Here is a 25,071-nt window from a genome sequence, read left to right on the forward strand (position 1 = left end):
CCCAAACCAAATAACAAGACCAGAATCTGTATTGTTAACTAACCCACAGTCAGTTTATCATGGCAAAATGTGGAAAAATATACTGCAGCTTAAGGTGTGTTTGTAGCAATCTAAAGCTGTTAAAAAAAAAAGAAAAAAGTTAAATGTTTTTCATGATGTTCTGGACTGTGCAGGAAAAGAAACTTGGATCAAATCCCAATGTGTTAAGCGGTTTTACAGGATAATGCTCTAGGTTTGCAAGCCCTCTGAGCACAATATTGACTCTCATTCAATTTTTACCTTGCTGGATCTCTTTACTGAAGTGATATTAAGTCTTTTCAGTAGAGCAGGCTCTGATAGCTTGTTTCTCTTAATAGAGCTACATCTTCTATTTGTAGTTTCTGAGCTTCCTCTACTGAGATAGAGTACTGTACTATCTACAAATAATACTATTTATTTGTTCCTTAAGGCTTGTAAATAATAATGCTCTTCACTGAGTGTCAGAAGTGTTCCCATAGTAAAACTCTTGTGTGTATTGTGCTGATGTCTGCTAAATAGTCATCTTGCCCAATTCTGTATATTGAGTCCTTATGCTGCTGTTTTGTTACACTTAATAGAAATATTTGTCAGTCTTGGTGCCTGGAAAGAGTGGAGTTAATTATTATGTCTGTTTTGAAATCTGTATTAGGGTATAGAATGAGGACTAATCTGTATAGTGTATCATACAGATAGAAGAGAAGTACTGAGCTTTGTAACTCGTGATTACACAAAAGAATTCCTGCCTATTTTGCCTTTTTACAGTTCTGATTTAGGATCTGCAGAAATAATAGAGTCCAACTGCAATTACACTGTCATGGATGTGTACTGCTTTAAAACAAAAGTCTTGTAGCCAGGGTTCCTAATTTGTCTTTTTATGTCCTTCTACAGGTGTTTGCCTTTGATCACTGTTTCTGGTCCATGGATGAATCAAACACCACAAAATATGCAGGTAAACTATTTTCTGTGCTTTGGACAGTATAGATATTTTGAGAGCATATGGGAGTTGGGGCCTTTGTTTTGTGAAGTTGGTTTGCGGTTGGTATTTTTCTTGCATTTTGCACTGTGATGCTCAAGTGACTTCTTCATAGAGGCAGACTTATCATTTTTACAGGGATTGAATCATCTGGGTGCTAGCCCCTCAGCTGAAAAGGAATGCAAGTTTTGAGGTGCCTGGGACACTGTTCAGGAGGGATGCTTTTACATCTAAGCATCATTTCTGTCACTTACAATTTCACTTCTACATCAGCAATTACTTCTGGCTAATGCTAGTGATGAATGTGTGTTTTCAGTGCTCTGCATCTCTGTGCATGAGAGGGGAATGAAGCATGCTCTCCTCAGACAATATGGTTATCTCAGGTCTTTCAAGTGATTCATAGTCTGACTGTTCAGATCCTTAATGTGTCTTGAGTGATCAGCTTTGTGACTCTTTCCTTCCAAAAGCTGGATAATCTACACAAGGTTTTAATCCTAGCAGTTTTATCATAACTGGATTTGTCTATTAGTATATTCATATCTTATAAGAGGACTTGTTTTGGTAGAGGGAGCTCTGAACACTGGGATTTCAAGGCTGTGGTCCATGGAAAGGAAAAAACCCCAAGCATTCAGTTTAGATATTCATATTATGAAATTTTGTGGCCCGTAAAAAATCTTGAAAGATGGTAGGGTTCATTACCTCCAAGTTTAAGATCAGTGATCTCATAAATGAACTTCCATATACCTGTGTTAAAAATGGATCTCTGACTACTGTAGGCACTGGTATGAAATCCCAAATCCTAAGGACTGTACTTGGTAATAGATTGTGCTGTATTTCTTAATTGCCTGAGCAAAGAGAGACTTCTACAGGAGGAAAAGCTTTTAACTGGTTCAGCTTTCAAGAGCTGTGTTTGCACTGAACAAATGCACTGCACAGTATTTGTAGCTCAGGCTGGGGGAGCCATTGGAGCCCACAGCACCTTCTTACGTGCCTTCACACCCCTGTGTCCTTTAAAAGGAAGGAGGTGATGGTGTGCACCCATATCTTGGCCCCATGTACATGTGGGAGCTGCTACACCTGTTGGCTACACCGTTGCATTAACCCACAGCAGAGATGGGATAGACCCGAGAAACACTCCTAACCAGTTAAACTTGTTTCTGTCTCGGTTTAACCCATCTCCAGGTGAATTCAGTGGGGTTCTAGAGCTATTTATTTTTCATTTGAGTCAAAGCTAAATCTCTCTAGTGTGTTTCAGAAGTTGTAAGTGGATTTGACTTATCTAAGAAATGAAGTTTTATTATCTGTATGTAGATTAACCTCTTGTTAGAATGGTTTCTAGAAAATAGTGCCTCACATCTCTTCCATTTGTTTACTGGCTAGAAAGTTATGAGGTGTTTTTATTGCCTCTTCCAGTTAATCCTGGAATATTTCTGACTGGGAAAAAACAAAACCAAAACTATTTTTTTGCTTTGGGTTTTTTCCTTGTTTTGTTGTGGGGTGGGGGAAGGGAAGGGATTGTGTTGTTGGAGTTTTTTTCCTGATGGAAAGCTGTGTGGGAGGCTTTGGTGGTGTTTTGGTGTTTTTTTTTCTTTTCAGAAATATGCTAAGAATGTGAGCCCAAAGACTTGCATACAAAAAACAATGGCTTCACTGAATTTGTTGTTGTTGTTGTGTTTGCTGTATGGTCTTGAAGCTATATTCCAGCCAGCCCTAATGATCTAGAACATGATGAATTTGATACAACATCAAAATTAAAGTAGTTAAAAACCGAACCCAAGGTGTTTCAGGCCTAAGTTACTGGGTTGTTGGCTTGTTCACCTGCTTGAGCATGAGCTGATGCCATCCTATACAACAGTAGCATTTCTTGGTCTAGGTCCAACAAACCAAATGCTGATATGGCAATATTTCAGTTTTTATATATTGTTAATATTAAGGCTCCTTAAGTCTGTTTTCACAGCTTGGTCTCAATGAGCATATTTGTTAACAAAAAAAAAATTACGGTAACTAGATTTGGTTGGGATTTCTGGTAACTTCCTTGCCTCGTGGAACAAACCTCCATTGTCCTAGGCACCTTGCAAATAACCATCTTGTCTTACATCCAGAGACTGTTAATACTGTAATAGTCTTTGCTACAATCTTAGAGACTAAACAAGCAATCTGACCACCTGACTTTTGGAGCTAAAAGTGTTATCTCTTGGATGCTGGACTGCAGAGGGAATGCTGATCTGGAAGCTAGGTGCATTAAACACTCCCTGCCCAAAGTAGCTCTCTGTGGATGTCTAAGTTTAATGTCATTGCCCAGAGCAGGGATGAATTGCACAATTAAAAGGAAACATATGTAAATCTTGAAAGCTAAGTCCAGACTGCTTGAAAATGTAAGTTTATGAGTTTTAGACTGAAGTAAAATTCTTTAAAAAGGCATGTGTGACAAATTCAGTTCTTTGAAAAACCCTTTTACCTGTATCACAGAAATACCCTGGAAGATGATACAGTGAAAGGTTTAACAAGTACTAGGCTACCCTATCAGTCATTGCTCTCTGTGCAAAACCAAATGTGCCCATTATGTTAAATGGATTTATAGTTGTGTGTATCACACTGTATTAAAGATTTAGCTGATTGACAGGTGGATCATGAGAACACACACAATGGTGTGCACCACAGACAATATATGTGGATAACTCTTCCTTGCTGTTAAGTTTTTAGTGCCCACAAACCCAAAGTTTGTCCACTCCCAGAAATGAACATTTGTTACAGGATCTATAAAACTATCACACGTGATCAGACTGGCTTTATTTCTCACTTTATTGATCAATCTATGCTACTACCAGCACTTGCTAATATTGTTCACTCAAGAGCAAGATTCCTGTTTGGATAAAGTTAATTGCATGGGTAATTGAAAATAATTCTCAGGCTCTGGGGGTGTAGGGCTGACCCTGAAATGATTTTGGCCATCTTTCTTTTATGACAGATCTTCCACTTCTTTGGCTGAACATAAGGCTTATTTTCTTCGTACTAATTTTCTTTCTGTACTCATGTTCAGGAAGTATCTACCTTATCTTTCCAGTACTTGAAAACATAGGTATTGTTGCTGTTGGCAGCAGAATTGCTTTTTTAGCAATTTTTCTTCCCGTTGAAATGGAAACTGCATTCTTAAATTCTAAATGATCTAGTGATAGCACCAACAGAAATAGTGAAGGTGACCTTCATGTGACAAAAAACTTGTAGAGGGTGTCTTTGCAGCTGTCCTTGCAGGACTGTCTCTCATGAAGACAGCAGGGAGTCTGAAGTACAGAAGAGAAGTAAACTCTTTACGAGCCTTTGTGGAACTGGTGGTCTGATGTCTGCCCCCCAAGATAAGAGGGCTCTTTAACAACTGGATATCTTGTGTTAGAGAGAGCCCTATCCAACCTGTCCTGGAATACTTCCAGGGGTGGGGCCTCCACAGCTCTGGGCGACCTGTGCCAGTGCCTCGTCACCCTCATAGTAAAGAATTTTTTTCTGTATAGCCCATCTAAGCCTATACTCTTTCAATGTGGTGGGCTTTTTGTTTTTGTTTGGTTGGTTTTTACACTGAATATTGATGCTGTGCATTTCTGAACAGTTTGTGTATGTGTCATTTCAAGTAAGGAATGGTTTGTGCTGATCATCACGTGTTAGCTCCTGCACCTTTTTTCTGATTATTTTTTTCTGAAAGACATAGGTGTTTAGGTGTTTAGATCCATCTAGTTAGGATCTCTCATTGGAAAGGGGTGAAAAAGAAGTCAAAGAAATAGTTTTTGAGGAGGGGGAAAATTCACTTGTAGGACAGAATGAGTTTGCCTTGATCTGGAAGAGGGATGAGCTTTGTCTATAAGCTGCAGTAGAGGTGTTTTGAGATATTACCATTTGTTTTTTACTTGAATGGGTCAAGTGGGTAAAGGACACACCTGTTTGCCTTGAAAAGCTCACAGAGACAAATAACTGCTGGGCATTTTGGTGAAGAGGAGGATATTGAGTAATTCTCAGAAATGAGAACAAAGGATTCTTTCTATGAGCCTCGACAACAGTAAGAGCCTATTGAAGTCTGCAATGATGTGGATTTTTAAAAGGAAGAAAAGAAATCCTTCTGTTTGGGAAGGCTTCAAGAGATGGCATAAATAACTACTCCAGCACTTGGCAGGTCCATTCCTAGGACCCCATGCTGTATTGACTTGTCTGTGGTTTTTTCATAAACTACCTAACTTGCATCATGTTTGGCCTGAAATGTCAGCTCTGTTTCTACAGGCTCCTGAAAGGCCCTACACCTGACTTTGAGCTAAACTGTAATTTTATAGGAGATATGTATGCTGACTGCAGCACTTTCCTATTTAAAAGGAAGCAAACCAGGCAATTGGCTTAAAGAACTCTACTCTTCTACCGTCACAGGAGATCGTGACTTGTGGATTTTGAGCAGACACAATTGCCTTGTCTATTTGTAATTTTGACTTAACATTGAAGCTGTTCCTAGTCTGGAAGTAAAATTCACTAGACTTTGCTTCCCTTTCCTCAAAAGGATGGGCAGAGGGGAGATCCTGGCCTGTGAGAATTGGAAACTCATTTGCTTACCCTGGGCTCCCTGGTAGCCTTGGGCATGATGTCCCGAGCTTGCCCCTGTTCTGAGCAGAAGATGGGAGAGAGAGGATGGATGTCTCTGGCCTTGAGTTGCCTCTGTAAGATGCTGAACTGTCATAGCCAGCTGGAAGATTGGGAATTCCCATCTTAAAGACAGTAAGGGTTAGTGTAGAGGAAATCCTCCTGTTAGGCAATCTTTTTTTTTTTAATTTCTCCCATTTGCTGAAAATTAAGTCATAAGTTAAAACCCCTGCTTACCTCTTTTTATGCTAGGCATGGAAGAAAAGTCCTGTAAATAAGAAAAAGTATGAATTGCAGACATTATAGATTTATTTAGCAAAACAGAAATGCAGCAGTGTTGACACTGGATCTGTGCTATTTCTTTTGACTGTGAACGCATATGGACATAATTCTGTATGATACAGAGTTTGTGCAGACCCACTAATAAAATTCATGGGGGAAGCAGTGAGGTTTCTTAATGAAAAATAGCAAAATACCAAGGGTGATATACTGCTACTCTCAGTGCTCTGTATTTGGAAGTTAATAAAATATCCATAATTGAAGTTCAGCGTTTTGAGTTCTTTTCTTTCAGTTCACTTTAAACCAAATCTTGTTTTATCTCATGATCATTTGGCTGGTTATTATAAACAACACTCTTTAATGACTCATTTGTCTATGTTGGTATTGCTGAGCTCTTCAAATATGTAATAAAAATATCATTTTAGAGTTATATATCAGTGTCTCATTGATTTTGTTTGTGATGACAGTTTGAAAATTAAGTATCTCCCGAAAAATAAATACACCTTTTGCTGATAAAATATAAAGTGGACTCCATCCCTGATATTTAGCAGTAAAGGAATCTATAGGTCATACTATGGTCGTTATGACCATGCAGAGTTTTGAAACACTTTAGTATTTTTTTTCCCCCTTAGGAAAAATGGAGGAGGTTACTGGTTTATTGCTTGTCGGAAGTGGGTGATAAGTTTTTCCCTCTTCTGATCAATGGTTTTGTCTTCCACTCACAATCACTGTGTAATGTATATATACTTTATTTTTCTTTTAATATTTATACTCAGCAAGTCTTTGCTTGATTTTGTGTTCTTGCCCAGCAAGATAATAAGTGACTCCCTCAGAAGCTGGTTAGAAAGCAAATTTTTGTTTATTCTACATTGTTATTAAAATCTGCTAATATACTTCATTCATCAGTAGTTGAACATTCTGTTTCCAGGTTGTTGAACGGTGCTCTCTCAATGTAGATATTATAAAATGACCAAATGACCCCGAGTTGAAGGAGAAGTGATTGAATGTGTATGGTGAAGGAAATGGAGTTACTCCAGAGTACAATGGATTTTCCTCTGATTTTAGCTCCTATATTCAGCATTTCTGAGCTATGTTAATCCAAGTCCCGTGACACTGAATTTTAGAAATTCAACTAGAAAGATACACAAGGACCATTTAATAGTACATAGCTGCACCAGTTTTTTCTTTATAGGAGAAAAGAAATTAGGTTACAATTAAAGGAAAATGAAAGTAATGTACTTTCTTGTCCTATTTGCATGCCCCTAAAACATTTTGCAGTCATTCCAGAGGTGGTTCTGCAGGGATTCTCTGGGCTACGGAATGTAGATGTTCTCATAAATAATTGCTTAGTGAGATTTATGTTTGTATATACCATTTTGAGAGTACAGAAGTCACTACTTCATTCATGGTGAGAAATAATTTTTCCCAACTGACAATTGCTGAAACTCCCATACCAAGATGAGATCAAAGGTGTTCAAAAAATCACAAGGCAATGAATGTAAGTTTAAAACCATACTCTTAAAGCTGAACAAATACTGTTCTTAGCTCAGCTCTCCTTGTTTTGGGTGTTCACACAGCTGGTGTAATTGTCTGATCAGAACTCAAAGCAGACAACACATTAACCCTCTTTGTGGTGCACATATTCTGGGCTTTCCTATTAAAAACAAACAGAATCAAACACTCTGACTATTTTCATCTTCTACATCTGAAAGGTTGAAGTGCATCTCAAATCTCCTCCTAACAAACATTTTCTTCCTGAATGCCATTGGAATGCTTTTATCTTGTTTCCAACATCACCTTGCCACAGGGTAAATCATGATGGCTTATGGTGAAACTTGAGGCCAGTTCCCAAGAGAACAATTACTTGTATTCCTCTGTGCCCATAATGTCCCAGTTCACTAATGGATTTCATTGAAATTTTGTTACAGAACTCTTTTGGGTATAGTCTGTGATTAAATAATGCATAATAATTGCAGAAACTATACTGAAATAATAAAAAAATAGACATCTGTGGTTATTTTCTAAGCATTCAACTTCTGCCACCTTTTGAAGAACTGCTTACTTTACGAGATAATCAGCAATGTATTTAAACACAGGTAGCAACAGTTTTGATCTTATCACTCAGTTGTACATGAATAATGTTTCCATCAGTGCTCTTAATTGTAAAAGATTATGTGCAAACCTTTTTTATTCTTATTTTTGGTCAATTTTAGTATATTATACGATTTAAAATAAAAAAAAACAATTATTTTCTAGGTCAGGAAGTGGTGTTCAAGTGCCTTGGAGAAGGAATTCTGGAAAAGGCCTTTCAGGGATATAACGCTTGTATTTTTGCTTATGGACAGACAGGTGAGTGCCCAAAAGGGGGAAGAACATTTTATGCACATGGGAAGTGGGAACAACAAAACATGAATATTAAGGTAGATAACATTTAAAAATTGTATTTTGAAATATCATGATATTTCATATACATCTAGTACAAGCAGTGACAAGTGAATTCTTAAAAGCATCTGTCAGTATGATCCTGGTTGCTACCTGCTGGAGCCTCTTTCAAAGACTGAAAGGAGCAGTTCCTACTGGAGACTCATTCAGTTTCTAGTGTTTAAGTGTGTTCCAAGAGGTCCCAAGTGATGTCCCTACTGAAAGAAACCTTCAGGATAATTTCTCTCTTTGTTTACCTCTGCCTTGCCCAAAGAATAAGCTATCTGTCTGGAATAGCATGTCCTGTTGTTCTGATACATGGTCCTTGAGTAATAAAAAGAGAATTAAAATGTGCTTCTTGAACAAATGAGTAATTAAGAAATTATATTCTAAAGCGTTTTATTCTCCTTTTTTTTCTTTTAGGTTCAGGAAAATCCTTTTCCATGATGGGCAATGCAGAGCAGCTGGGTCTGATCCCACGGCTCTGTTGTGCTTTATTTCAGAGAATCTCTGTAGAAGAAAATGAATCTCATACTTTTAAAGTTGAAGTGTCCTATATGGAAATCTACAATGAGAAGGTCAGAGATCTGCTTGACCCAAAAGGGTGAGTAGCTTCAGTTTCCCCCACAGCCTTCTGTATTTTTGTCTGGAACTCTAAAAATAGGAATTGGTTTTGGAAGTCCCCGAGAAGGTTTTTGCAGAATGTATTTTTATATGACTTCTTTAGAGAGGATTAGATGTCAAACACCAGATAAAAGAGAATATTCATGTGAAGTTTGTATATGAAATAGTAACTGGTGTGATTAATTTAAACATTAGGATACCATCCTACAGATGCAAACAAATACTCCATGAAGTATTTTACCACCAGAAAGCAAGACCACATACTAGTAAATTCTGGGACATTTTTGCCAGGTGATCCAGGCAGTTTTGGAATTTTCATCAGCTAGAAGAAATTTGAAGCTTATTTACTGTTTGGTCCTTATGGTTTAAATGTTTAACTTTTTTGAACGTGGAAAGAGGACACTTTAGAATATACTTAGAAATTCTTTCTTCTGTTTTGTCTACACAGAAGTAGTGCTTAGGCAGTCTGGCTTGGAGATGTGTATACAGCAAGTAGTTTGACAGAATTTTTTCAGCTGAGCATTGATATATGTGGTTTATATTTCAGTTCTTGAAAATAATTGCTGAAGGTGTTGTATGCAAGTTAGTTAACAAGCTAGATTTCAGACTTACTCAGTATGTGTCAATAAAGTGTAGAAAATGTGAGAAGAATGGAAACTTTTAGCAAATTCCTGGGGGGAGGATTTTTAGTTTCCTTTTTTTTTTTCCCCTCAGCATTCTTTCTCCCAATTAAGGCATTTCAGGTTTTGTTCCAGCCACAAAAACTGAGGAGGGAAGATGCATTAAAAATAATTTATGTATATAGATCAAAACTGGTTAGACTGGTTTGAGTCTTTATTGTTTGAGTTACAAATTGTGGAATACTTTCTTCTTCCTGTTACAATTAAAAAAGACATAAATTGACTTCTGTTATATAAAGGGTACTTAATTCATATTAGGGTAATTTTGGGATGTCTATGCTAGTTAGTAGATTGTGCATGAGATGTACTTTGTTCCCTAGGAGTCGGCAGTCCCTCAAGGTTCGAGAGCACAAGGTGTTGGGTCCATATGTGGATGGCCTGTCTCAGCTGGCTGTTACAAACTTTGAGGTAAATCTAAACCAGGGACAAGTTTATAAATAACACCTATGTAAACGAGCAGTAGGAGTCTCAGAAGAGGTAAACTAATGTCTAGCCAGATGTTTTGGTTCTTGAGTGATGATGGTCTTTGGCTGTTGCAAAGCTCTTCTCTAATTCTTTGCGAATATTTATTCCATGTGGAAGCACTGGGTTTGGCCTTATGTTAGTTACAAATATAATAGTGGTATCTCATTAATTTGCAGTTTTACTGCATGCAATATATGCCATGAATACAATATTTGCTTGACATAGGAAATATGAGGATTCTAAAATGAGGATATTAATCTTACAGCATGAGTTTGACTTTGTTGTTGAATACTAAATTCTGTTTTATATAGATGTATATATAGGTAATTCATAACTTAAATCACAACAGCATCCTAAGCCCATTTGATTTACCAAAACACATTCAAATAAATTAGTATTGTGGAAGCCCATGAACCACTATAGGCACAATGGAAATAATTGAAGCAGTGCAGTTTTATGAATTGTGTAGGACTTTTATTTTATTTTGTTTATTCTATTTATCTTATTTATATAAAGAATTTTATGAGGAAACATTTAAAAATCTGATTTGGAAGTGTTTTTTTACAAAATGTTAAGTCTTTGTGTAGTGTTATGTTTTGCTTTTTATTTTTTGGGGTTTTTTTTAAATTTTTCTGCCGCATCTGTGCATATTATGCAGTTATAAAAACTGCTTTTGCAGCTTGTATGGTGAATTGCTGAATTTGAAAGCACACCTCCTTTGTGCAAATTCTAGTACATGTTGTTCATGCTTAGATTTTGGCTGATGATTTCTGAAATGGTTTTGGAAGACTCAGCAAGCACATATATCCGGCTCTGCATAGTCATCTTTGTCTTGTATATGTCAGAAGGTACAGGTTGAAGTGAGGTAACATTTTGAGCCAATTAAGTGAAACCAATTAGTGCAGATTAGTAAAGAGATGCCCTGTGTTCACTTGTGTAAGTGAATCTGTGCTGGTCTGATTCCTGCCATTAAACAATATGATTTGTAATGTGGGTGTCACCAACATATTTCAGCAGCAGATAAGGAAAAGGTGCATTGGCTGTAGTTGCTGGGCTTTTAAGCACAGCACTTAAAACAGAGATATTATTTAACATTTTTCTGTGGACTTATATGCCTCTGTAGCAATACATCTCAAAATGTGCAAAGAATTTTCTCATAACTTCTACCTTTCCTTCTTCCTCTCTCCTAGAAACCCTTCCATCTAGATAGGATTTTGTTTAGCAAGCACAATACTTTGCTTTTATCCTAGCATCTCTTTTTACTCTTTTTGCTCTAGGATATTGAGTCACTGATGTCAGAGGGAAACAAATCACGAACAGTTGCAGCAACCAACATGAATGAAGAAAGCAGCCGCTCTCATGCTGTGTTCAATATTATAGTGACTCAGACACTCTATGACCTGCATTCTGGTGTACGTATTCCTGTTAGTTAATTTATGGAGTTGTGGTGGATTCTTCTTCTTCCTTTCTCTTCCACATAACATCATCTGTTTATCTGTGCTTTGACTTTTGATGCTCTGGAGTCCAGTAATCAAGATTGAGAGAACCCTGGAAGAGTGAGGAAGCACAGCAGATAAACAGTTGGATCACTTTTTAAGATGATCTAGAAACCATGAAACCTTCTTAGGTCTTAACTGTTGCTGGAGTTAACGTGTTTTAATGGCCTACTCTGTCATAAGGTGATTGTTGTTACCATATGGCTGAATCTGGTTTCTTAGTGTTTCAGGCCTTTGCTAGAAAATATTTGGATGACTTCAAGATCTGTAAGACCTCTGACAATTCCTTCTTTTCTCATGTCTTGAATGTGATACTTTAACCCACATTATTATGAAGAACAGTGTTTCATGGTGCCAGTGTCAGATGTGTTGCTGCTTCACGCCAGTGTTTCTTAGCTGTTATTCTCCCATGTCCCATCTGTGCAGAATTCTGGAGAGAAGGTCAGCAAGGTCAGCCTGGTGGATTTGGCTGGGAGTGAGAGAGTGTCCAAAACGGGAGCTGCAGGAGAGCGCCTGAAGGAAGGCAGCAACATAAACAAGTAAGACATTGGCATGTGCAGGCTGCAAACCCTTATCTTAAAGGAATCACTGCTGGTTCCTTGGCCTCCTCTTGGTATGCTTGTCACAAGTCAGCTCAAATGGGCTTCATCAGAAGCAGTTCTGTATGGCTCTTTCAGCTGCTCTGTGCTGAGCAGCATGTGTTTCCTGACACTGGCATAGGGATCCTGATTCATACTTGACTCAGATGACGACTGGATGAATTTTATCTGGAAAAAGTGACAGCAGTGCTCTTTAATTAAGCATATACCTTTTGTGATTCATTTATACACCCTGTCCCCGGGCTCATGTATTTGTCTCATCATTTGCTCAAAGAAGAATGCAAAGTTGCGGAGTTGAATGGCTTTGTTCCAACATGAATTAAAATATGTAAGGATATAATGCACTGTTTGAGAAAATCGGATCAGAATGAAGCTGTGTTGGTTTAGCATTGCCTTGGGCATTTGTGTTCAAGCAATGACAAGTTTCAAAGCACGTTTCTAGCCATAATTACTGTGTTATTGTCCAAAAGCAAGAATGTAGCACACTCTTGCTGCTGTCTTAAATATTCTAATTTTCTGGGAAAGAGTGTAACTGTAACATTAAAAACTACTGCTTTTTCAATGTATTTCAAAAGGTTATGAAATGTTGTGGTATTTTATTAGCAATGACAGCACAATGTGTGTATGAACAGCGCACATGCTTACAAATGCTACAATGATACAAATTTACCTCTTGTTAATTTGAACGTGTTTGCTCTTTCTAGCTTAGTTTCTAATCTACTTTGTGTTTAATGCATCATATTGGTAGCCACATTGATATAGTTCTTTTGAAACAAAATGATGTGGCTGTCTTTGCCTAATGGCAGATACTATAACTTTATCCCACAAGTTCCTAGTTAAATTTAGATTGGTTTTACTAGAAACTGTTTGTATTTTGTATAAACAGAGGTGAAATTAAATGTTTCTTTCTAATTTTTGGGAAAGAATTCAAAAGCCACCTCTCCCAACAGCTATTAACAAATTGAAAACATAACTACAGATACAGAAATACTTCAATTTTTTTTTTCCTTTTAGGAGGTCTATTCAGTGTTGAACTTGTACGGTATCAATGCAGTAGGAGACGGTTGTTTTGCCCATGTTAAACCTCTTTGACAATGCAGAACTTCAGATAAAAGCACCAAACATTTCTGTTAAAGATATTTTAAAAAGAAAACTGGACAGCTCTACATTTTCTATTCAATTAAATTCTTATATGATATAAATCTGTAATACTTAGTCCATTTATTTAATATTCTCTATTTGAAATCTTCTTTGGAACTGATAGGCGAAAGAGAATTCTTAGTGCTGTGCTTGGTGTCTTCTGTTAGAGTTTTACTGTTGGAGATTTAATGAAGTCTGACTTTCTTAAGCCTCAAAATAGATGTCAATGTTTAGTCAGACTAGTTCTTCAGAGAACAGTGTGTGCAATCTTCTTTAGGGTGCGTTGCAACTTATTTATCAGGGAAAGATCATAATTTTTTCTGGAGTGATAGAGTTTAAACTATATATCTTACTATATCAGCTCCCTTTCTTATTATAGTTCTTTTATAAAAAACCCCAGTAACACGTATTGGTGGCATGTGTTATGTTTAATGAGACAAAAAATGGAGCTGCTGGCAAGTAAACCTGTTGCTTGTTTTGTGTTTTATTGCCTTGAAGAAGAATGAGGAAATAATGTGCCTCTTTATTTAGTGTCTTTACCATTTGTTTCTGATGAAAACTGGCTAGAGCTGTGGCTAGATGCCACCTTGGTCCCACAACTTTTCCTGTTGAAAGTATTCTTTCCTGTCTTGGGGACAGCATATTGCAGAGGGGGGCTGCTTTTTACTGAAGCAACTGATAGTTGTATCATTTTGTGTCAACATCTTCCTCAAGTTGTAATAGAGATGCCTGCTGTTTTAATTCTCAGAGCTGATGCAGAGTTGTCTTGGTAAAAAAGGTTTTTGGGAGATTTGCCATACCTCATAGGAAAGCTGGATGTGCTTTTTCCTCCCCAGGATGTGCCAGTTCCCATACTCAGTGTAGAAAAGGAGGTGCTTAACAACTCTTTGTGGTGTAGTCAAAGAATTTCTAGACCACAGTAGTAGGAGGAAGCAGAACAAACAATCTGTCAATTAATGTCTACAAAAAAAATACTTTCTGTGAGCAGGCTACAATTTTACCTTTGATTAGTAAAAATCATAGCTGTTGTCATTTTAACTTTAGAATGCAAAAAGAAGATGTAGGCGGGGGCAAAGAATGGGTTGGGACGGGTCTGGCTCCAAGTTGATTTGAGGCAGGGTTTTAGTATTCAGAGTTAACTAATAAAAAAGTGGGTTCTGCTCATTGAAGAATTTGGTTCTAGTTGTAAAGAAGTAGCTTGAATGGGTGTCATTTAGGGACAGAGTTGTCTCCCTGTGGTGGGGAAGTACCATTCCCTTTTGAATGCTGCTGGCTCAGGCCTGTGGTGGGAGTGTGCCCACTAGCAAGGACAACCTGGTCATGCCTGAGGAACAGGGACAAGGAGAACAAACAGTGTGCAGAAATAGCACTTTGCTGTAATCTTGCAGCAAGTCCACTCTGCTTCTTCTGGCCTGACTCAGTCTGCTGTGTGCTGTGGGCTTAGGCTGTCTGGTTGATTCATTATATAAGTACCGTGAGACAGGATCAGAGTAATGACAGATCTCTGGTGCATCATCCAGCACGAAGCAAAGCAGCTGATTAATCCTGTAATTATTTTGTTAGGCAGCCATTCCTTTTGCTGTTTCCCTTAAAGTCTTTAAACAGCTTTGTATTATGAAATCTCAAGCAAACTACATAAATGATTCCAATTTGGCTTTTATTGCAGATGTTAACAGTTACTCTTAAAATAAGATCGGTATTTATAAGGAGCAGTAATATTATCACATTTTTTAATCCCATGTTAATAAACAGCCATATAATTTCCCCTTCATTAAAATGCAGTACCCACAACTCAAATTGGTGTTGCAGCCCAGTTGGAAAATAGTTTTCAATCACAGGTCTTTTTGAATCCCTGTTCTTCCTACTTCCCTTCTGATGGTCCATTTCTTCCCCCTCCCTCAGGGTTTGGCTTTGGTTTTCATATTTCCCCTCGTTTAAAGAGAGAGGAGTCAGAGGAAAGTAGTCTAGGGTATTTTTTTAGTATTATGCTCCTTGGACTCCATTGGGAGTTTGCTGGTGGTGCTTTTCAGTTGTGCTGGAGGAGGTTGCTATAGAGCAGCGTGGAGCATCCTACTGTTTGCTCTTGCATGTTTAGCATGCTGTCATCTCCCTCTGTGGAGATCAGAGATTGGAGGCAAGAACTAGTTCTTCTTTTTCTATCCTCCTCTCACAAACATTCAGAGATTATTAGGCTTTTCTTTAGGCCACAGAACTAAATGTAACTTTCTATTTTTGCTATGAATTTTTCAGAGGTGAATCAGAAAGTTATTCTACAGGCAAATTTACAAAATACAGTGCTCTCTTGGGAGTTAAGATTACCTAGCCTTTCCTTACATTTCTTTTAATTTTGCTCCCAGGTCTATGCTATCTTTATATGCAACATGGAATACCTTTTGTGGCACATGTAATGATTCTTCTTACCCTTGGATATCTTCCTTGAAATACTCTTCTGCAACATTTTTGTCATATTCTAAGTGCTATTTCTGAACCAGTGGCGGTTTCAAGCAGCACTGAGACTCTGTTATAAATAGTGTGCAAATGCTGCCTATAAACCAAAATAGTATTACTTTGAAAAGAAAACACAAGAGAGTGAAGTGGAACAGTACAATTAAAGATTTATTTGATTATCTAATTGCAATGCTGCTGAAGCTTTTTTCTTTAATACTTATAGAGAGTAGCTGGATATTTGAGCATGAGTGTGACAGATCCAGAATTCTCTTGGGCTTCAGCGATGTCTCCTTTAAAACCCTTCAGGCATCTGTTGAATGTTCTCAGGCTCCTCAACAAGCTTATTACCTTAAATATACTCAACCCAAGAGCCCTGATGTCACTTAAAATTTGCTGAGTTGTATAAGAATTGCATAATATAGCATGCATATGCTTTGGATGGATTGCTGACACAGTTACCTGTGTTGGTAGAAGCTGTGTATGTACCAAAATGCTGAGGTGGCTATTTTCTTCATGGTTCTAGAGGGTTGTTTGGGATTCAGCTGTCTGCTAAGCAATTTGGGGGCTTTTCTCTTTCACACTTGTGCAGGACCTTTGTAACTGGCAGATCGTTTGGTCTGTGCCTCCTAGAAGAAGCTGCTGAGGCTCTACCTCAATCATAACCCAACCCATTTGTCAAGGGACCTCCTAATCTGCCTTTTCTGATCAGCAGCCTTCTATGGCTTTGTGACAGTGACTGGTCACTGCTTCACCAGCCAGACGAGCACTCCTGGGCCACAGCTGGATTTGTTCTGAGGATGCCTCCTCATGGCTGGAGAATTGTTTCATTTTAGTTGGCATTTGAGTCAGCGTTCTTAAACACTGTTCTCAGAGACAGGGGTTCTTGCTGTGCTGCCAACACTGCCTTGTAATACTGTCATGAGACTGCATCCAAATCAGAAAGATTTTTAGTCTCTGAGAAAAGATAGATGTCTAATCAAGGGCAGTGATTTTTCATATACTGAAGCAGTCTATTTTACACTTTTCAAACTATTTTAAATATTTCAACGTAGTCTCAGTCTTTCTGAAATATGCTCTTAGAACAACCTATGATGAAACACTCTTGAGACCAGTTTTTTTCCTTCAAATATACAACTTTAAAAAAAATACTTGCTTTGTTTGGAGCGGAGCAATGGACTAGCTGATTTTTGGTAATTTCCAACTTAAAATATTCTATGATACTTTAAAAATTGCATGTGAAGTTCTGCAGAGCAATCCCTTTTTTTCTGTGTTTTATTAAATCTGCATTTGGAATATATATTACAGCTGTTCTGCTATTTTGCATTTATAGATCACTTTCAACACTGGGCTTGGTTATATCATCGCTTGCTGACCAGGCAGCAGGGAAGGGGAAAAACAAGTTTGTGCCTTACAGAGACTCTGTACTCACTTGGCTTCTCAAGGTAATTTATATTTTCTGTTCAGCAGGTTCACAAGATGTCTGTTTCCTCATTTGTAGAATCATTGTAGTATGCCTCTGTGTACATGCACTTCTCATCTTTTTTTAAAGAAATGAGTGAAGGAGCTCTCATAGCTATGTTATTCTGAGTAATACAGCTAAGTGTATCTTGTGTTAATTCAATGTAAAATCTTACTTGACTGTTTCCAGTTGTAATGGAATCAAAGGTGGTAGAGGTGGCTAGAAATGTTTATGGAACACACAGATTAGTTTATATCCAGAGTATATTTCAGTGCCTAAATAGTACTTTCAGTGCCTTTATTAAGTATTTTAAGTCTCTTTGTGAAAACACTGCATAATGTCAGAACAATTTTTAACTCTTGAACTTTCTGTGGCTGCATTACAGGACAACTTGGGAGGAAACAGCCAAACTGCCATGATAGCCACAATTAGTCCAGCAGCAGACAACTATGAAGAAACACTCTCAACTCTGAGATATGCAGACAGAGCCAAAAGGATAGTTAATCATGCTGTGGTGAATGAAGATCCAAATGCTAGGGTCATCAGAGAATTACGTGAAGAAGTTGAAAAACTGAAAGAACAGCTCTCACAAGCTGAGGTAACCTTATACACATTACAATATAAAATGAGTTTTTCAAGGAAATGTCACATTGTGTGGAAGACTAGCTTTCTTATAAAACGTGGAAAGGAAAAGTCTTGCACCCGTTCTTTTTTCTTTCTTTCCTTTTAAAAAAAAAATAATTTGCCTTTTTTCCTGAATCCAACATAATGTATGCTTATATTTAATGACTTTTAAATGAGGATGACATTGTACTGATGGTGACCCTTTTCAGTTCTTGAGGAACTTAAGGCCAAGCAATAATTGATGCAGCATAGATAAGGACTAGATTACATCTTCATTATGTAGACTCACTTAAGAGCAGAATTTTTTTTTTTTTTTTTGCATTGGTGGACTATAGATAAAATCAGATGGAGAAGTGTGAGAAGTCATAAATCTGTTATTGGACAACAAAATTCAGTGGACATTTCTCTCTTTTGTGAAAATCTATTAAAAATTGTCAGAAATGCAACGCTGAAAACCATGAACAATTAGCTTCACTGCCTTAATAGCTGACACTGTGTGATTGATGCTTATCTTAGATTTGTATGTCTACTTGAAGAATAAAGTATCCAGGTAGGATAGTTCATTTGGTATCCAGGGTATCTGGACAAATTAGGTGCTTAACAGATTGGAAAATATTTTTGATCTTTTCAGGAAAGACACAAAATACTGATGGAAAAGGAACAGAACTGTGCATGAGGGTAAATTTGTGCTTAAATTTCATTGTAATTTAAGGAATAGTGTTATTCATGTGAGCACTTCCTTATAGATTGAAATGGGAAAATCTTTGAGGAAAAAGGAGCCTTTCACTTCTTTCATAAATAAAAACCTGTTCTAAGCCCTTATTTTAATTTGGAAAATATTACTGTAGCATGTTGTTAATTATGTTGGCAGGCTGCAGCTGAACACAATCAGTAGGAAGGTGTCCAGAGTCTTACTAGTTATTTTGTTAAGTGTTTTCTCTTCTACCTTCTGTTAAAAACAGTTATATAGGGTTATAGGCCAGCCTGTTCAATTGTTACTTTGCACTGGACATATTCAAGCCCTTTGCTTTTGTTTCCTGTTGTGAAATGAGAAGTCTGTGTTAGCTCCAGAACATGCCTTCCTTTGAAGGTAATCAACAGGGTCAGTCTGAAAGCTTTACTGCAATTCTGAGAACACTTACAAAACCAAGATAGAATGGAAGGCTAAATGTCTAGAGGAATTTGTGTTTGAAACTACTGTTGGAAGAAATACATTGCACTTGAACTTCAGACAGCCAGAAATTAAAGTTTTTAAATACTCACATATTTTTATACAGACAGTGAAGTTTGAGGCCAGGCCCAGAGATTTTTGTTCTTTCCATTAGCTTGGGAACTGTAACAATCTTCAGCTATTTCAGATCTGGATCCATCAAAGGTTGTTTCTGTCCTCCTTTGCAAGTTTCCTATTTCTTCAACTTCTACCTTGAAAAACCTGGGGACATAGTAGAAATCTGTACTTGTTGCATTTGACATTACGTTGCTGTGTTCAGTTTCCTTGTGCAAGCAGATGTTGCAGTGGGAAGAGTAGCTGAGGGTTTTTGCTAATTTCTACCTTTTAGGCCATGAAGGCACCAGAACTGAAGGAAAAATTGGAAGAATCAGAAAAACTAATAAAAGAGCTGACAGTCACCTGGGAAGAAAAGCTAAGGAAAACAGAAGAAATTGCACAGGTACTTCCAAAATGTTTAGGAGGAAAGCCAGTACTCATACAGTACTAGTCAGCTGGACTTCATGAGTTGTAGTGGACTATGCTGTTTTCCCACCACCTATTTGAAATGTCTCTGAATTTTTGTCATTTCCCCTTGTTTCTGGTTTTGGGGTAGGTTCATTTGTTTGTTGATTTTTTTTTTAAAGTCTGTATTTTATTAGTGTAAATCTAGTGGTGTCATGATAGCATTGATAAAAGCCAGTATTTGATTTTAAAATAAAACATCAAAATATGTTTGGGCAGCTCATTTATTTATAAGACCTCAGTGGAGCTGTGGACATGTTTCCCTTGAAGTGACTAAGAAAGTGAAGAATTACAGAAGGATCAAAATTGTGGGTGGTATTTGTTGCTTTTGCTTATAGCAATTTCTAACCAGAAAAGGAAAATGTGTGCATGTAGTCACTAATGTTTGTTAAATTTTTTTGGTACCTAAAGAAACCTCCTTCTGGATTCTAGTGTACTTCTCCAGCATTTCCTCCATCCATAGCTTGAAGAATAAATGGTGTTGTTTTCCCTTTCTTGTCCTGATGTTCCAGAAGCATGTTTTGGTGCAACTGCTGTTTAAATAAATTAAAAAAAAAAAAAGTGCTTTAGCTGAATTAAAAACTGCAAAAGAATAGGCCTAAATGGTGGCATGCTATTTTCTAAATCATCTGTGCCTATGATTATCTTTGAAGTAATTGAAACTGAGTTTCATTTTTTACTAACAGAAAGACTCAAAGCCACATTGTGTAACTTAAAAGTAGGTTTAATTAACTCAATAGAGCTGTATAGATAAGCCTGATAAATTTAATAGGACTGCTAAAGTAAGCTCCACTTTGGGGAGGCAGATGTTTGAGGATTACATCTAACTTTTTATCGTTGGTGTGTAAAAAAAATTCTACTGACCTTATGATACCTGACCAGTGTCTGGTGATGATACACAGAATTCATACTCAGCATGTGCATCTTTCGTTTTAGTTGCTCTCTGCTTGTCCCTACATATTGCAGCAGGCAAGATTAGCTTATTTTTTTTCTGCAGGAGAGGCAAAGACAGCTGGAGAGCATGGGAATCTCCCTTGAGTCTTCAGGTATCAAGGTTGGAGATGACAAGTGTTATCTGGTGAACCTGAATGCAGACCCTGCTCTCAATGAGCTTTTGGTTTACTATTTAAAGGTAAGGATGTGAACAGGATATTTACTTAGAAAGGAAGGACACTTGCTTTGAATTTCTAGCTCTAATTTACTCAGAGGGCACGTAGATTTTTTTGCTGCAGCAAAATAGGATAGGCCTCCTCCTACTATTTAGGCTTTTGTTCTCCTTTTGAGGTTCAGCTTCACTGTTTTCCTCATTGCCAACGGTGGGAGAAATGCTCGGTGTGGGCCAGTGTTGAGATCAGTTCTAGCTTTAACAGGCAGGATGTGCCTGGCCAGTTGTCTTCTGGCCTGAACTTCAAGCAGGAGCTTCAGGTTAGATGCTTCTTTTTGTCAGGGAGCTGGGGAGTGCTTTAAATATGTGAAGAGTTAATCATAAAGAGATGATGTTCAGTTGTAATGGGTAAGAATAACATAGTCTTCAATGACAGGGAAACTTATGAGAGAGGGAGTTAAGAAAAATACTATTAAAAAGTTACAGAAATGTATCTTCCCAGTGTTGTTAGCTTTCATACCATTCTGTTTAGCATTTCCCATGCCAGAGTGAAGAAGTGTCAAATACAAACCTAGCAGGTTTGTAGGGAAATGTGAGATGCTTGTTAATAATATATGAAAGAATATTTTATCTATTTTTATAGCTACTCTTCTGCTTTGGTAGCTGAAGGACAGCTTCTGTATTTGAACAGTAGCAAATAAAACACAACCTCTCAAACACTAACAAAATAAATTATTTCAGCAGAACTTAAAATATGTATTAGAATTATATAGAGAATAGTATGTTTAGTTGAGTTACTGTATAGCTGTTTTCTGAAAAGCAGAGAACTTGCACCTTGTTTTACTATCCATGCTGCTCTCTTAATTATGCCTGTATGACATGGATGTTTTTTTTCTGTTTTTTGTGTTTAATGTATGTATACAGGCATAGTATGAGAATAGTTTTAAATCAGAATTTGTGTGTCAGCTGCTTTATTTTGCTTTAGCTAAAACTGTGAAGATGGAGTTCAGGGCAGAACAACAGTTTGTGTGTGACTAGAAATCTTCAGATCTGCCGTGGCACCGTTTCTGCTTGACAGACATACAAACTGTGCAGTCTCAGCACTTCAGCTAATATTGTCTTAGTTATGTCAACAGTGGTAGTTTGCTTGTCTCTTAGTAACAGCTTGTTTTCTAGGATCACACAAGAGTTGGTGCAGATACCTCTCAGGATATACAGCTCTTTGGTATAGGAATCCAACCAGAACACTGTGAGATTGATATTGCTTTAGATGGAGAAGTTACACTCACACCAAAAGAAAATGCAAGGTAAGGAAGATCAGCAGCACTTTCCATTGAAATGGAAATTTTCTTTTCTTTGACAGAACATGACTTTCATGCATTTTTATTTTATACAGACAGACCTATGTTTTCGATACAGTTGACTTAAACAGATACTTAGAGGAAAATTCAGCGATTAAAACTAAAATTTCCCTGCACATGTGAACACCCACCCACCCACTCTGCAGGGCAACAGGCTATCAGTGGTTTGGCTTGGAATAAGCCATCTAAAGAAGGTATTTGGTAGGAGTGAGGGTCATTGGGTGCCTGTATCTTAGGTACTTACAAGATTCCTGAGATGCTGCTGGCTCTCCTGTCCCTATGTGATGGGGTAGTAGCCCGTCCCTGTTGTAAAGTTCAATATTTTGTGAGGAAGAGGTGCTTTAAAGATCTGAATTCTTTTCTAAGTCCTTAATTTGCTTTAAAGATCCGAATTATTTTCTAAATCCTTAACTACTGTTGTGTCTCGTTAATATGGAGTGTAAAATCATGCTTCACCTTTTGTTTCTACTTCTGTATTTTAATCATTTTTCATTCCAAGGGCACTGTGGCTCCTTGGGTGGAATTGTAAATGTCTTTGTCACTTGATCTTCACTAGCATGTGATAAAGCAGTGCCTTTATCCTAGTTAATAGTCATGCTGCTTATCTTAAATTTTACTATCTAAATAATGTACAGATTAGTATTAGAATGAGAAACTAAAGTTTGAGAGACACATAAAAAATCTAATTTCTTTCATTCTTCCTTTAGTAAAAGGCACTTTTTTTTTCTTCTGCAGCCTACAGTACAAAATTTCAAACAGATGGGATTCAGGTTTGTGGTGATAGAATTACTGTACTGGAAATCAGTCATTTTGACTGGCAGGGACAAGGGCACATGTCAGTGGAAAAAACATATTTTGTTTTACTCAGGGCTCATCTGCAATGCTTAAGTAACTGTTCTTAAGATGCTACTATCAACAGAAATTTAGCTACCAGAATTTCACTGAAAAAAGCTAAATAAAGATCTGATTTTAAATTAAATACTTACATGTTTGTGTTGACTTACATGAGAGAGACAGCTGAAATGAGAACGCTGCATCTGAAAAGGCCTTTTTCTTTTTACTGAAGTTTTTTCCCCTTTCAAATAAAATGCTCTGCTGCGTGACTCACATGCAAAAAGTTCAACAGCTCAGTTTTTCCCATTTTGTGATTGAAACTTAAATACAAAGAAACCTACAAAGAAATACAGCAGTATACCAGATGTTCACCAAAATAGACCCTTGTTAATAATAGAGACTCCATTTGTTGAAAGAATAAAACTTGGATCTAAGAATCTTTTCTTATGCTTGAATGCCAAATATGTTAACAGCATGTTTTACAACTCAGGGTTGACTAAGTTGTATCTTGAAGAGCTCTATCAGTAGGATTTGCATACATTTAAGTTTGGACTTTATAAGAAACAGGCAGTGACCCAGTTTGAGAAACAGGCATTTGAAGAAAACTTTGCAACCAAAATCAACCCTGTCTGTATGTTTACTGAAGAGTTGTACCAGCCAAAGGCAGAGAGGAAAGGTGCTGATTCTGACAATAGAAACCAGTAACTTTCCCATTGATTCTTTCATGACAACCTAGCTGGTTTGTTACCATATGATAGAAATTACTCTCAGTAGATGGGAGAAATAGCAGCTCTTCAATCTTTTATTTTCAAGATTTCACTGGAATTGTGTTTTTTCTTTCAGATCCTGTGTAAATGGTACACTGGTATGTTCTGCCACTCAGTTATGGCATGGAGATAGAATATTATGGGGAAACAACCACTTTTTTAGGTAATAGTTGATGTTTATATTTCACCCACTTTACATTCAGCCTATTTTTTTTTCCTTTCATTGTTCCAGATAATTTTTTTTTATAAAACTGAATTTCCATTTTTACTCAGAATCAATTTACCAAAGAGGAAACGTCGAGATTGGCTGAAAGACCTTGAGAAAGAAACTTCCTTAGGAGAGCATGATCTGGATGCAGCTAGTGAAGCTTCTTCAGAACCAGACTACAACTATGAGTTTGCACAAATGGAAGTTATTATGAAGACACTGAATAGTAATGGTAAGGCAATTACCAGATAAAAATGTTCTTTTGGATTGTCTAACAAATTCAGCCTGGAACTCAATTTCTGGGTAAAACAATCAATACACTTGTTCCAGGGGCCTTTGGAGGATTTTCAGGATAAGATATTTTACAGAAACAATGTTAAGTGCGTGCAAATACATATATATACATATATATATATATATATATATATATATATATATATATATATATATATATATATGTATAGTAAAAAAATATGTGCACCTAGGTATAAATACACACACAAATCAGTAGTTGGTTTGTGCCTTGACACGATTTCATCTGTACCTCTGCTCTCTTTTATAGTGCAGCTGAGTTGTAACTATATGCCTATCAAATTATCATCCAAGTTTACTAAGGTCTTGTTTTTGTGAGTTACTGTAGAAAAATAGGTGCACCATATATGGCTCAGTTAGTTTAATACCGCTTTTTGTATAAACCATTATTGTTACTGACACCATTTTAACATTATTAAAAAAACATTTAAATTATAACAGACCAATAGGCAAATGCCAGCTTGTTTTTCAATACTCTCAATATTTCATTTCATCTTTGTTAAAACAAATAGTGATGATTTTTTGGAACCATGCAATAAGATATAGATAAAATAATGGTATGGTGTATATAAAACAGTATGGCTTTTTCATGATTTCCAGAAGGCAGGCCATAATTCATGTGATGCAATAGTGTATAAAGAAATGCTGAAAAACTTGGTAAACTACATGTGTTTTAATAAAAAAAATCAGACAGACAAATGCCTTGGTGTTTGGTCTCTGACCAAGAAGACACTGTAGGTGGTGTTTCATTGCTTTCTGTTCTCCTTTCTTCATATCTTCACAGTATTTCCATTGTTTGCTGTGGTTTCCATGTTGAAATACAGCATTTGCTTTTTATTTCATCTCCTCTTATTCTTTTACTTTGTCTGTTTCGACTTTGAGTGCAGCATGATGGTTTCCTATGTTTGATGCAGC

At 37.0% G+C, this 25,071-nt stretch overlaps 1 protein-coding gene across 3 annotated transcripts in view; it reads left to right on the forward strand.

Annotated features, from left to right (window-relative positions):
- Window positions 1-25,071, forward strand: part of KIF13A (kinesin family member 13A) — a 103,303-nt gene that overhangs the window by 44,777 nt on the left and 33,455 nt on the right. For all 3 annotated transcript variants that reach the window (XM_014878154.2, XM_014878131.2, XM_014878147.2), the window contains exons 4-16: window positions 907-967; window positions 8,138-8,230; window positions 8,726-8,906; window positions 9,927-10,014; window positions 11,349-11,483; window positions 11,994-12,106; window positions 17,085-17,196; window positions 17,599-17,811; window positions 19,397-19,507; window positions 20,567-20,701; window positions 21,851-21,981; window positions 23,713-23,799; window positions 23,910-24,076. In XM_014878154.2, coding sequence (XP_014733640.2) covers window positions 907-967; window positions 8,138-8,230; window positions 8,726-8,906; window positions 9,927-10,014; window positions 11,349-11,483; window positions 11,994-12,106; window positions 17,085-17,196; window positions 17,599-17,811; window positions 19,397-19,507; window positions 20,567-20,701; window positions 21,851-21,981; window positions 23,713-23,799; window positions 23,910-24,076 — 1,627 coding nt within the window. The remainder of the gene's footprint in view (window positions 1-906; window positions 968-8,137; window positions 8,231-8,725; window positions 8,907-9,926; window positions 10,015-11,348; window positions 11,484-11,993; window positions 12,107-17,084; window positions 17,197-17,598; window positions 17,812-19,396; window positions 19,508-20,566; window positions 20,702-21,850; window positions 21,982-23,712; window positions 23,800-23,909; window positions 24,077-25,071) is intronic.

Source organism: Sturnus vulgaris, chromosome 1 (genome assembly GCF_052056855.1).
Source record: "Sturnus vulgaris isolate bStuVul1 chromosome 1, bStuVul1.hap1, whole genome shotgun sequence".
NCBI lineage: Eukaryota > Metazoa > Chordata > Aves > Passeriformes > Sturnidae > Sturnus > Sturnus vulgaris.